At 38.8% G+C, this 12,247-nt stretch overlaps 1 protein-coding gene across 1 annotated transcript in view; it reads left to right on the top strand.

The window, feature by feature from the left end:
• Positions 1 to 12,247, top strand: part of INADL (InaD-like (Drosophila)) — a 472,039-nt gene that overhangs the window by 58,115 nt on the left and 401,677 nt on the right. The window contains exons 12-14 of the mRNA XM_011941560.1: positions 4,043 to 4,189; positions 8,182 to 8,258; positions 11,162 to 11,218. Of these exons, the coding sequence (XP_011796950.1) occupies positions 4,043 to 4,189; positions 8,182 to 8,258; positions 11,162 to 11,218 (281 nt within the window). The remainder of the gene's footprint in view (positions 1 to 4,042; positions 4,190 to 8,181; positions 8,259 to 11,161; positions 11,219 to 12,247) is intronic.

Genomic DNA, 12,247 nt, shown 5'->3' with positions numbered 1-12,247 from the left:
TGATGTGCTGCTGGATTTGGTTTGCCAGTATTTTATTGAGGATTTTTGCATCGATGTTCATCAGGGATATTGGTCTAAAATTCTCTTTTTCTGTTTGTTATGTCTCTGCCAGGCTTTGGTGTCAGGGTGATGCTGGCCTCATAAAATGAGCTGGGGAGGATTCCCTCTTTTTCTGTTGATTCGAATAGTTTCAGAAGGAATGGTACCTGTTTCTCTTTGTACCTCTGGTAGAATTTGGCTGTGAATCTGTCTGGTTCTGCACTTTTTTTGGTTGGTAGGCTATTAATTATTGCCTCAATTTCAGACCCTGTTATTGGTCTATTCAGGGATTCAGCATTTTCCTGGTTTAGTCTTGGGAGGGTGTATGTGTCCAGGAATTTATCAGTTTCTTCTAGGTTTTCTAGTTTATTTGCATGGAGGTGTTTATAGTATTATCTGATGTTAGTTTGTATTTCTGGTAGATTTTCCTCCATCCCTTTATTTTGAGCCTATGTATGTCTCTGCATGTGAGATGGGTCTCCTTACAGCACATTGATGGGTCTTGACTCTTTATCCAATTTGCCAGTCTGTGTCTTTTAATTGGGGCATTTAGCCCATTTACATTTAAGGTTAATATTGTTATGTGTGAATTTGATACTGTCATTATGATGTTAGCTGGTTATTTTGCCCGTTAGTTGATGCAGTTTATTCCTAGCATTGATGGTCTTTACAATTTGGTATGTTTTTGCAGTGGCTGGTACTGATTGTTCCTTTCCATGTTTAGTGCTTCCTTCAGGAGCTCCTGTAAGACAGGCCTGGTGGTGACAAAATCTCTCAGCATTTTCTTGTCTGTAAAGGATTTTATTTCTCCTTCACTTAGGAAGCTTAGTTTGGCTGGATATGAAATTCTGGGTTGAAAATTCTTTCTTTAAGAATGTCGAATAATGGCCCACATTCTCTTCTGGCTTGTAGAGTTTCTGCCGAGAGATCTTCTGGTTAGTCTGATGGGCTTCCCTTTGTGGGTAACCCGACCTTTCTCTCTGGCTGTCCTTAACATTTTTTCCTTCATTTCAACTTTGGTGAATCTGACAATTATGTGTCTTGTGGTTGCTCTTCTCGAAAAGTATCTTTGTGGCATTCTCTGTATTTCCTGAATTTGAATGTTGGCCTGCCTTGCTAGGTTGGGGAAGTTCTCCTGGATAATATCCTGAAGAGTGTTTTCCAACTTAGTTCCATTCTCCCCATCACTTTCAAGTATACCAATCAAACATAGATTTGGTCTTTTCACATAGTCCCATATTTCTTGGAGGCTTTGTTTGTTTCTTTTTACTCTTTTTTCTCTAAATTTCTCTTCTTGCTTCATTTCATTTATGTGATCTTCAATCACTGATACCCTTTCTTCCATTTGATCAAATCGGCTACTGAAGCTTGTGCATTCGTCACGTAGTTCTCGTGCCAAGGTTTTCAGCTCCGTCAGGTCATTTCAAGTCTTCTCTACACTGTTCATTCTAGTTAGCCATTCTTCTAATCTTTTTTCAAGGTTTTTAGCTTCCTTGCGATGGGTTCGAACGTCCTCCTTTAACTCGGAGAAGTTTGTTATTAACTATCTTCTGCAATCTTCTGAAGCCTCCTTCTGTCAGCTCGTGAAAGTCATTCTCCGTCCAGCTTTGTTCCATTGCTGGCAAGGAGCTGCGATCCTTTGGAGAAAGAAGAGGCACTCTGTGTTTTAGAGTTTTCAGCTTTTCGGCTCTGTTTTTTCCCCATCTGTATGGTTTTAGCTCCCTTTGGTCTTTGATAATGGTGACCTACAGATGGTGTTTTGGTGTGGATATCCTTTTTGTTTGTGTTGATGCTATTCCTTTTGATTGTTAGTTTTCCTTCTAACAGTCAGGACCCTCAGCTACAGGTCTGCTGGAGTTTTCTGGAAGTCCACTCCAGACCCTGTTTGCCTGGGTATCACCAGTGGAGGCTGCAGAGCAGCAAATATTGCAGAACAGTAAATATTGCTGCCTAATCCTTCCTCTGGAAGCTTCGTCTCCAAGGGGCACCCAGCTGTGTAAGGTTTCACTCGGCCCCTACTGGGAGATGTCTCCCAGTTAGGCTACTCTGGAGTCAGGGACCCACTTGAGGAGGCAGTCTCTCTGTTCTCAGATCTCAAACTCCGTGCTGGGAGAACCACTGCTCTCTTCACAGCTGTCATACAGGGACTTTTAAGTCTGCAGACGTTTCCACTGCGTTTTGTTCAGCTATGCCCTGCCCCCAGAGGTGGAGTCTATAGAGGCAGGCAGGCCTTGTTGAGCTGCAGTGGGCTCCACCCAGTTCAAGCTTCCGGGTCGCTGTGTTTACCTTGTCAAAACTCAGCAATGGCGGACGTCTCTCCTGCAGCCTCGCTGCCACCCTGCAGTTCAATCTCAGACTGCTGTGCTAGCAGTGAGCAAGGCTCCGTGGTCGTGGGACCCGCCAAGCCAGGCATGGGATTTAATCTCCTGGTGTGCAATTTGCTAAGACCGTTGAAAAAGTGCAGTATTAGGGCAGGAGTGTCCCGATTTTCCAGGTAGTGTCTGTCATGGCTTCCCTTGGCTAGGAAAGGGAATTCCCTGACCCCTGTGCTTCCTGGGTGAGGCGATGCCCCGCCTTCCTTCGGCTTACACTCCGTGGGCTGCACCCACTGTCCAACCAGTCCCAGTGAGATGAACCCAGTACCTCAGTTGAAAATGCAGAAGTCACCTGCCTTCTGTGTCACTCACCCTGGGCGCTGAAGACTGGAGCTGTTCCTATTTGGCCACTTGGAATCCTTCCCTATAATGGTGTTTAATAGTTCTGAAAGAGCTCTTGGCTTCAGTTTACCACACCAACTGAATGTAGGGATACCCAGTATCTGTGAATGAGCAATTCTTGATTCTTGTGTCTCAACCTCCCCAGTGGCTGGGATTACAGGTGTGCGCCATCATGCCTGCCTAATTTTTGTAGTTTTAATAGAGATAGGGTTTCACCATGTTGGCCAGGCTGGTTTTGAACATGTGACCTCAAGTGATCCACCTGCCTTGACTTCCCAAAGTGCTGGAATTGCAGGCGTGAGCCACCGTGCCCGGCCTTAATCATTTTTTATAAGAATACTTTATAAGTGATGTGTAATTATTTAAAATACAAGGTGAAATCACTCTTATGCAACTTACGGTTGAGAGTGAAAACTTGAGTAACTCCTATGTTTTTTTTAAAAAACAGGGTCTTGCTCTGTCACCTAGGCTGTAGTATAGTGACGCAATCATAGCTCACTGCAGCCTCAAACTCCTGGGCTCAGAAAATCCTCCCACCTCAGCCTCCCAAGTAGCTAGGACTACAGGTGCACGTCACCATGTCTGGCTAATTTTTAAAGAAGATCTTTTGTTTGGGAGTAGAGATTGGGTCTCACTAAGTTGCCCTGGCTGGTCTCAAACTTCTGGCCTGATGTGATCCTCCCACCTTGACCTCCCAAAGCACTAGGACAATAGCCATGAGCCACTGCTCCTTTCCAGTTCCTCTATTATTTTACTTAGCTCAATTTAGCAAAGTGAGGAATCTCTACACCAACGGGAATTCTTTCTAACTCCCTTCTAAGTAATAAGGTTACCTGTGTAGGCTTGTTTGTCAGCGTCATGATGATGTCATGCCAGAACATAGGAGAGCCCATAGCAATTGGTCCAGCTATTCTGCAGGTCTTGCTTCCTGCCCACCAGAACAGTAAGAGCTTAGGACTTTAGCATTTTTTTTCCAAGGATATATTGAAAAGCATCTAACCCCTTCTTTGTCATTGACTTTACCTTACTTTTCTCTTCTCATTGTTTAGTTCCTTATTCTTTTCAATGCTATTAGCAAGTTCATTTTTTAAGGAATTGATTGGTTATCTATTACACATGGCATTTTGGGTTTAAGGAATCATATGTGTAAGTTATCTCAGATTTAATAAGGTCGTGAAATGGGAGAACAGGAGTAAAATATGCTCACTTAAATATAGTCCTCAACAACTAATAATTCAAGTTAGCATTTAAAAAATTTTTTAAAAATATATATTTTTTTGTTTTAGGAACTGTTGTTGAACCACCCAAACCACCAGCTCTCTTTCTAACTGGAGCAGTGGAAACTGAAACTAATGTGGATGGTGAACAGGAGGAAATTAAAGAAAAAATGGATAATTTAAAAAATGACAACATACAAGCCTTAGAAAAATTGGGTAGGCACAAAGCATTCACTTTGCAATAACAGACTTCTTCATTTGTTAACCATTTTCTCTCTTTATATTTAATATAATGTGAGAAATCTTACAGGCATTTTGGAGATATAAAATAGGATATTGTTAATATCAACATCTTTTTTTTTGAGATGGAGTTTTTTTTTTCCTTCTTTTATTTTTTATTATACTTTAAGTTCTAGGGTACATGTGCACAACGTGCAGGTTTGTTACATATGTATACATGTGCCATGTTGGTGTGCTGTACCCGTTAACTTGTCATTTACATTAGGTATTTCTCCTAATGCTCTCCCTCCCTGCTCCCCCCACCCCATGACAGACCCTGAGATGGAGTTTCATTCTTGTTGCCCAGGCTGGAGTGCAGTGGCATGGCTTACTGTAACCTCCATCTCCTGGGTTCAAGTGATTCTCCTGCCTCAGCCTCCCGAGTATAGCTGGGATTACAGGTGCATGCCACCACACCGGGCTAATTTTTGTATTTTTAGTAGAGATGGGGTTTCACCATATTGGCAGGCTGGTCTTGAACTCCTGGCCTCAACTGATCTGCCTGCCTGGGCCTCCCAAAGTGTTGGGATTACAGGTGTGAGCCACCGTGCCCAGCCAATATCAACATTTTAACATTGTGACAGTTGGAGACCAAGCTCTTGTTTAATTTTTCTTTACTTATGTTAATTTTTAAATTTTATTTTAATTTTTGTAGAGATGGGGTCTCACTGTGTTGTCCAGGCTGGTTTCAAACTCCTGACCTCAAGCCATCCTCCCACCTTGGCCCCCCAGAGTGCTGAGATTGTAGGGGGGAACCACCTTAGCTTTTATATTATCGTTGATACGTCTATATCTATAGATTATTGCTGTTTATACACATATAGCATGTTTCTTTTTCATTATACATGTTTTTTATTATAAAAATTAATAATGTATACATTTCTATAAGTTGCATTGAATTGCCAAGCTGTTATACATTTATCCTTTAATTTTTTTAATTGATTTGCAGCTTTGTCCTTTTACTTTGTATTTTGATACCTTAGCTATTATAGTGGACTCTACTCTCCAAGTTCATTGAGTAACAGTTGCACACAGTTCCCTGCATAAAAGTGCCCGGGAAAGTCTCGCCAGCTAAATGAAACTCCTTGGGTAATTAACACCATCCATGTTCCTGAGAAGTTTTGGCTTTTGGCTTTGTCTTGTCTCAGGTCAGAAAAGAACAGCCTATGATTTGGAAATTTACCTTGTTCTTTTTGCCTCAAGTAGATTGCAGTTTATCTTTGCAAATCTGAGTTGAGCTCAGATTTTCAGTAAAAAGTCAGATGCAAATCGAGTACATTCTGAAATTAGATATAGTTTTAGAAATATTTTTTCCATAATAAATGTTCCTTTTTTTATTATTATAGTGACAAGACAAAGCTTTTTGTATCATCGTTACACTCATGCTAGGGATATACTCCTCTATTTTAAATGCTACCTGACGTTTAGAAAACATTATATACTAAGCTTGGCATAACTGGGCATGCTTAATAAAATAAATGATAAAACATTCAATTTTCTTTTTACTAATCAAAGTACCTAATTTTATACGATTTGCACTCAACTTTTAATGTTAGTAATAGAAACAATGAAATTATTTTACTTCTTGCTATTTGAGACTTTAAGACATGCACTACAAGATTTTCATGATCAATGTGACGGTCCTGGCGTCTTATATACTATGTTCCCATTAAAATTAAGTGCTACTTGCTAAAACGAAAACAGGTAAAGACAGTGAACAGATGGTTCACGAAAGAGGAATACAAAAAGCTAATAACAACACTGACGTATCAACTTCATTTGTAATGAAAGAAATACAAATTTTAAAAATGACATACCATTTTTTAGTTATATTTGCAAATATTAAAGAGTATACCTACAATTGACCAGGAAGTATCAGTTTTAGAAATATTTTATGTGTGCTATTTGGATCAACTTCACTACATTTTTTTTCTTCTTGCGTATGTATAATTTTAGCTTTAGAGTAAAACCAAAATCTACTAACTGCTATGAGGTTAACTCTCTTTTTGCCTTTGGAATAATTGTTTCAGATCATCATGTTATTCATTTTTTGATCATTTTGTGTAGCCTAGGATTTACTGAGCTGCTGAAAGTGTATCTCTTTTCTCTAGCACTTAGGCCTTTGTACTGTGGTTTAAAACACATGACTGTGTTTTTGTTGTACAACTGAAAGGTAAAAATATAGTCAAAAGAATTGCTGGTGAAATGTCAACATTATTTTATACATTTATATTAACTGTCATATGAGAGCCATGTTTTTAAGCTTAGAATTCAACAAATAAATTGCAAATTTTATTCAGATTTGTTTACCAAATAAGAAATTACTGCCTAGAAGAAATTTATAAGGCAAGATGTTAGAACTCTTTTTTTTTTTTTTGGAGACGGAGTCACGCTCTGTCGCCCGGGCTGGAGTGCAGTGGCCGGGATCTCAGCTCACTGCAAGCTCCGCCTCCCGGGTTCACGCCATTCTCCTGCCTCAGCCTCCCGAGTAGCTTGGGATTATAGGTGCTCGCCACCTCGCCTGGCCTAGTTTTTTTATATTTTTTAGTAGAGACGGGGTTTCACCATGTTAGCCAGGATGGTTTCGATCTCCTGACCTTGTGATCCGCCTGTCTCGGCCTCCCAAAGTGCTGGGATTACAGGCTTGAGCCACCGCGCCCGGCTAGAACTCTTAATGTAATTTCTTAAGGAGATACTAACAGGAATAGGCACAAAGGTGTGGAGCCCAAATGAATTTGATTTTTTGTTTTTAATAGGATCTTTGGTTAGTTATCCCCTAAATGTAATCTAGCATAGCAATTAATATAGTTATTTCACGGGTGTTCTTTTATAAATGTAGTAATTTAAGTTCTTTAGTGTTCATTAGTGTTAGTCACTGATTTTTGAGGTTAGCCTGTTTCGCTTAATGATTTGTATTATGTAATTGAACATTATATGCTTATCCAAGATAAGCTGTCCATGCTGAAGACTGAAAGAGCTGATACTGCAAGTTACATTTGATTTTAGGCAGATGGTTATATCAGTTGTCATAACTGTTCTGTGACTTGTTTAATCTTAAGACGATATTGAGACAGTTTTTCTTTAAGTTAAAAAACGTAGAAGTTTGTTTATTTTCTGCTACTGCTATGGGTATAAGTTGTAACTTCAGTTTTAGTACTTTGACTTTTGCCTATTAGACATTATTCATACTTTGCACCATGCACTGAGCTTCTGCCTACAGTCATGTGGAGGACAGGCAAGACACTTAAAATCTGTTTTGGCTCTATAAAATTATGCAACACAGACAGTATTACACTCAAGTAAGAAAGTCATAAAGATACAAATATCTTAATAACCAAGCAACAAAAGACTAGTGTGAAACCAAAGTTTCTATTGTATTAAAGCTCATGGAACTTTAACTGAATTAAACCAGACAAGCCTTTATAGCTACCCATGTGAAAAGTCTGATTGTATTGTGTTGATATGCGCTGCTGATAGTAAAGATACTTGATAAGTTTTTACTCTTCTAGTGGGCTGGAATGGAACTACTTTGAAGTGATTAACATTTAAATTAAATCCTTCTATGTCCTAATGTATTATAAAGCAAAGCCAAATGCATTTTACTTGTAAACTATAGGATGTTTACATATAAACTGTATATAATTTAAATTTCATGTATAACTCATCATGTCCTCTTTCCTTTAAAATATCCCTTAACAACAGAAGCTCCTTCGTAATTTGGTCACAGCTGGTCTTTACATTTTATGTTAGTTTTATAAGTCACCTCTGATTTACTTTACCTAGTAGACCTAAGTTAATGCATTTTCCTTTTTATTCATTTCCCCTTTACTTACTGAAACTGGACTGTTATTGAAGAATTTAGCAGTTAAGTGTGTTTGGCTCACAGTAGTTTCAACCTTCTCTCTCTCTCTCTTTTTTTTAATATCCAGAAAAAGCCCCAGACTCTCCAGAAAATGAGCTGAAATCCAGATGGGAAAACCTATTGGGTCCTGATTATGAAGTAATGGTATGTTAAAATGCTCTAATAAAAAACACTCATGTCTCATTTCACATTAAGTTTCTAACACTACAGTCCAAAGAAATGGGACAGTCAAAGAATAGCCAGCCTGCCTTTATTTTTCCTTCCTGCCTTTCTTCCCTGTTGGATCAATCAGTTGATTTTTTCCCCCATCTTTAGCATTTTAAGCTGTAAGAATAATTAAGGACTGCACACAAACTTCAGTTAAAATTAGCAGACACTCAGTTCATGTTGAAACCATTTAAGTCGACAATAGACAGAAAACTGTTAGAGAGAGGGCTTGCCTTTAAATTTATAACCTATATCAGCTGCTTAAAATTGCTGGCATTTTTATGATTGCTTTTATGATCTGTTTGTTTTACTGTACACTGAAAGGACTGTGGGTATTAGTCCTATGTTTCACAAAGAATCTTACAGTTTTATGTGAAAAATGAAAGAATGATTATCAAATGTATTTGGAAGAACAGGAAGTAATTTAGGTTAGGTATAAGTTTATAGTACCGGTGGTCCATTAGACTTCCTTTCTCCTGCTATTAGATTCATTGAGTAAGGGATTGATTACATTTCCCCAAATGAATCCACATGAAGGCAGAAAGTTGTGCTTAGACAAGCCTCTACAGTGTTCACTAAATGCATTAGTAAAAAAATATTCTTTTAAATTTCTACTCTCATTCACATTTTCTTACATATGTTTATTATTAGTACTTGTTGGCTGGTTGGAGATTTAAAAAATCATTTTGGTTTAGATTACCTAGCCACTGTCTGTTGTCACAAAATTTTCAGTGTCATTAAGATGAGTCAGTACAATTGACAGTTTCTCTTGGTATCTTTATGCCTGTGTGTCAGTTCTCCCGAGCTGCTGTTTCTTTGCTTCATAGATTTCAAATATGGTTATTAGGCTATTACCTAGCAAATGGCCTTTCCTACTTATCTTAGTGGTTTGATATTCAAAGGAATTTGCTGTACCAGTATTTACAAATGGCCAGTTTTATTGATGGGCTCTTTTTTTGTTAAAAAACGTTTTTTTGGCCACGTGGGGTAGCTCACACCTGTAATCCCAGCACTTTGGGAGGCCGAGATGGGTGGATCACTCGAGGTCGGGAGTTTGAGACCAACCTGGCCAACATGGCGAAACCTTGTATCTACTAAAAATACAAAAATTAGCTGGGTGTGATGGTGGGCACCTGTAATCCCAGCTACTCAGGAGGCTGAGGCAGGAGAATCGCTTAACCCAGGAGGCGGGGGTTGTGGTGAGCCGAGATTGTGCCACTGCACTGTGGCTGGGCGAAAGAGGGAGACTCCACCTCAAAAACAAAAACAAAAAAACAAAAAATGATTTTTTGAGAGACAGGTGCTTGCTTTGTTGCCCAGACTGGAATGCAGTGGTACAATCATAGTTCACTGCAGCTTCAACTTCCTGGGCTCAAGCGGTCCTCCCACCTCAGCCTCCTGACTGACTGGAACTACAAGCATGAGCCACCATGCTCACCTAATTTTTCAATTTTTTTTTTAGACATGGTGTCTCACTGTGTTGCCCAGTCTGGTGTCGAACTCCTGGGCTCAAGTGATCCACCCTCCTTGGCCTCCCAAAGTTCTGGGATTACAGACATGAGCCACTGCCAGCCAGCCTGTTAAAATTTTATTCTCCTTATAACTAAACTTTTAAATTTCATTTATTTATTACATGGTGAGGTCATAACAGACAAATTATAAAGAGGAGACAGAATTTGAAGTTGGAAATTTAAAGTGACAGCTATCCATTAAAAGTTGTAGCATCTTGTACCGAGGAATAGTTGGCAGAAAGAAGCCAGACATGATGGAGAGTGAATGAATGCATGTACTCCAATATTTCTTATTTCATTTTCTTCCAGAATCTGCTTATCTGAAATGCGGTATTTTCAGAAGCTGTAGTTGGGTCATTGTTAAACTAATCCCTTCCTGCCAGATGCATCATATTTTATTAACAAGTTACAGATGCAAATCATCAGTAACATACTTTTGCTTGCAAGGAATTCATTTCTGTGGATGTCCACCATTGAAGCTTAGAATAGTTTTAGGCCAGGATTAAAAGCCTTAAGTATTCCATGAGCTTTCCACCAGGGACCAGGTCTTTCTGTTTGTGTCTTTGCCAGCTATTTCTCCCGGGGAAGTGGTTTGAGCTTGTTGTGGGAAGTCAGATGCTTTAGTTTTTCCAAACACATCTGACTTTACTGACCTTGCAAATTTTGTTTTGAGGCTTGGATTTGAAAGTAAAAATGGCCATATTCTTGATTTTGTCAAAAGAGTAAAATTTTTATGCATTTAGCATAATGAAGGATTATATTAAAATTTTAGGGATCATGGATTTTAAAAAATAGTATGGGGGGAGGGGGGAAGGATGGCATTGGGAGTTATACCTGATGTAAATGACGAGTTGATGGGTGCTGACGAGTTGATGGGTGCAGCACACCAACATGGCACAAGTATACATGTGTAACAAACCTGCATGTTGTGCACATGTACCCTAGAACTTAAAAAAAAAAAAACCCAGGCAGGACATAACCATATGAGATGATATACAAGTAATCTATAAACCTCTTTATAACCAAATAAAAACATATTTGGCATGTCATTTAGGTATTAAAAAAATAGTATATATATTTGCCCATCACCTTCTGTTCAATTTATGCAATTTAGGAAAAAAGATTGTTGTGGAGAACAACAACAAAAAAAGTCAAATATACTCTGAAATTTCACATTATGTGTTATAGATTTAAAAAATCTAAGAAAGGTATTAGAATGTAAGTCAAATAGAGTTATCAATATATAGGTTTTACAGATATTTTCAGAAAATGTAGGAAGAAATACAGTTATGTTTTTACAAATACTGGAAATTTTTTTTGTAAATTTAGGTTGCTACTTTGGACACACAGATTGCAGATGATGCTGAATTACAGAAATATTCAAAGGTAAGCATTTTTTATAACAAAGTTAAGAGTTTTTTTTTTTTTTAAGAGATAGGGTCTCACTATGTTGTCCAGGTTGGTCTCAAACTCATAGGCTCAAGTGATCCTCCTGTGTTTGCCTCCCAAAGTGTTGGGATTACAGGTGGAGCCACTGAACTCTGTCCATTTTTCATAGTTTGAAGAACTTTCTTTACATTCCTGCTGAAGAAACTAAATTAGTGCCGTGACCTAAAGCTTCCAGAATTCAGTCTTGCATGTTTCCTGGAAATGTGATGGGTCTCACTGTTATGAAAGATGATGCCTGGGAAGAACATGGGATCCCTGTGTCAATGTCCAGAAGCCAAAACCTAGGTTTGACTCCTTTGCCCACATTAGATGTAGTATGCAGAGTAACATTGTGCAGTGTGTGTTAGCTTTTTAGATATTATAAGAAGTCCTTTAATATATGATGTTTCTTAAAAATCATGACCGGGGAATACAGGCTTTAAAAAAAGGCTTCAGGTTCAGATGTTCAAGGAAAGAAAAGTGGTTTATCTTCTGAGTGTAGGCAGTGGTTGTTATTGAATTTAAAACTTTTTGGTAAGCTTTATTTCTATTGGCAAGGTGCCAGAAGACAACTTCTACAGTTTTTTTTTCCAGCATTTTTTGTGTCCTGTCACTAAAAATTCCCATTCTGGATAAGCAGAGGCCAGGGCAATTGAAACTTAGAGAAGTCTTGTAGGCGGCTTCCTCAATAATTGATAAGAAAGGAAAGATGTTCTTGTCTGAGTGGTTTCAGAAGTCATACTGTAGTTCTGCACGGGATATAAGTGCTGAGCCCACCTTAAACTCTTCTATCACATGCAGTTTTAAGAATGTATTTTCTTTTTTTTTGAGACAAAGTTTCACCCTTGTTGCCCAGACTGGAGTGCAGTGGCGTGATCTTGGCTCACCGCAACCTCTGCCTCCTGGGTTCAAGCGATTCTCCTGCCTCAGCTTCCCTAGTAGCTAGGATTACAGGCATGCACCACCACGCGTAGCTAATTTTGTATT

Source organism: Colobus angolensis, unplaced genomic scaffold (assembly GCF_000951035.1).
Source record: "Colobus angolensis palliatus isolate OR3802 unplaced genomic scaffold, Cang.pa_1.0 Scaffold102, whole genome shotgun sequence".
Classification (NCBI taxonomy): Eukaryota; Metazoa; Chordata; class Mammalia; order Primates; family Cercopithecidae; genus Colobus; species Colobus angolensis.
This window is presented reverse-complemented; position numbering and strand designations above follow the sequence as displayed.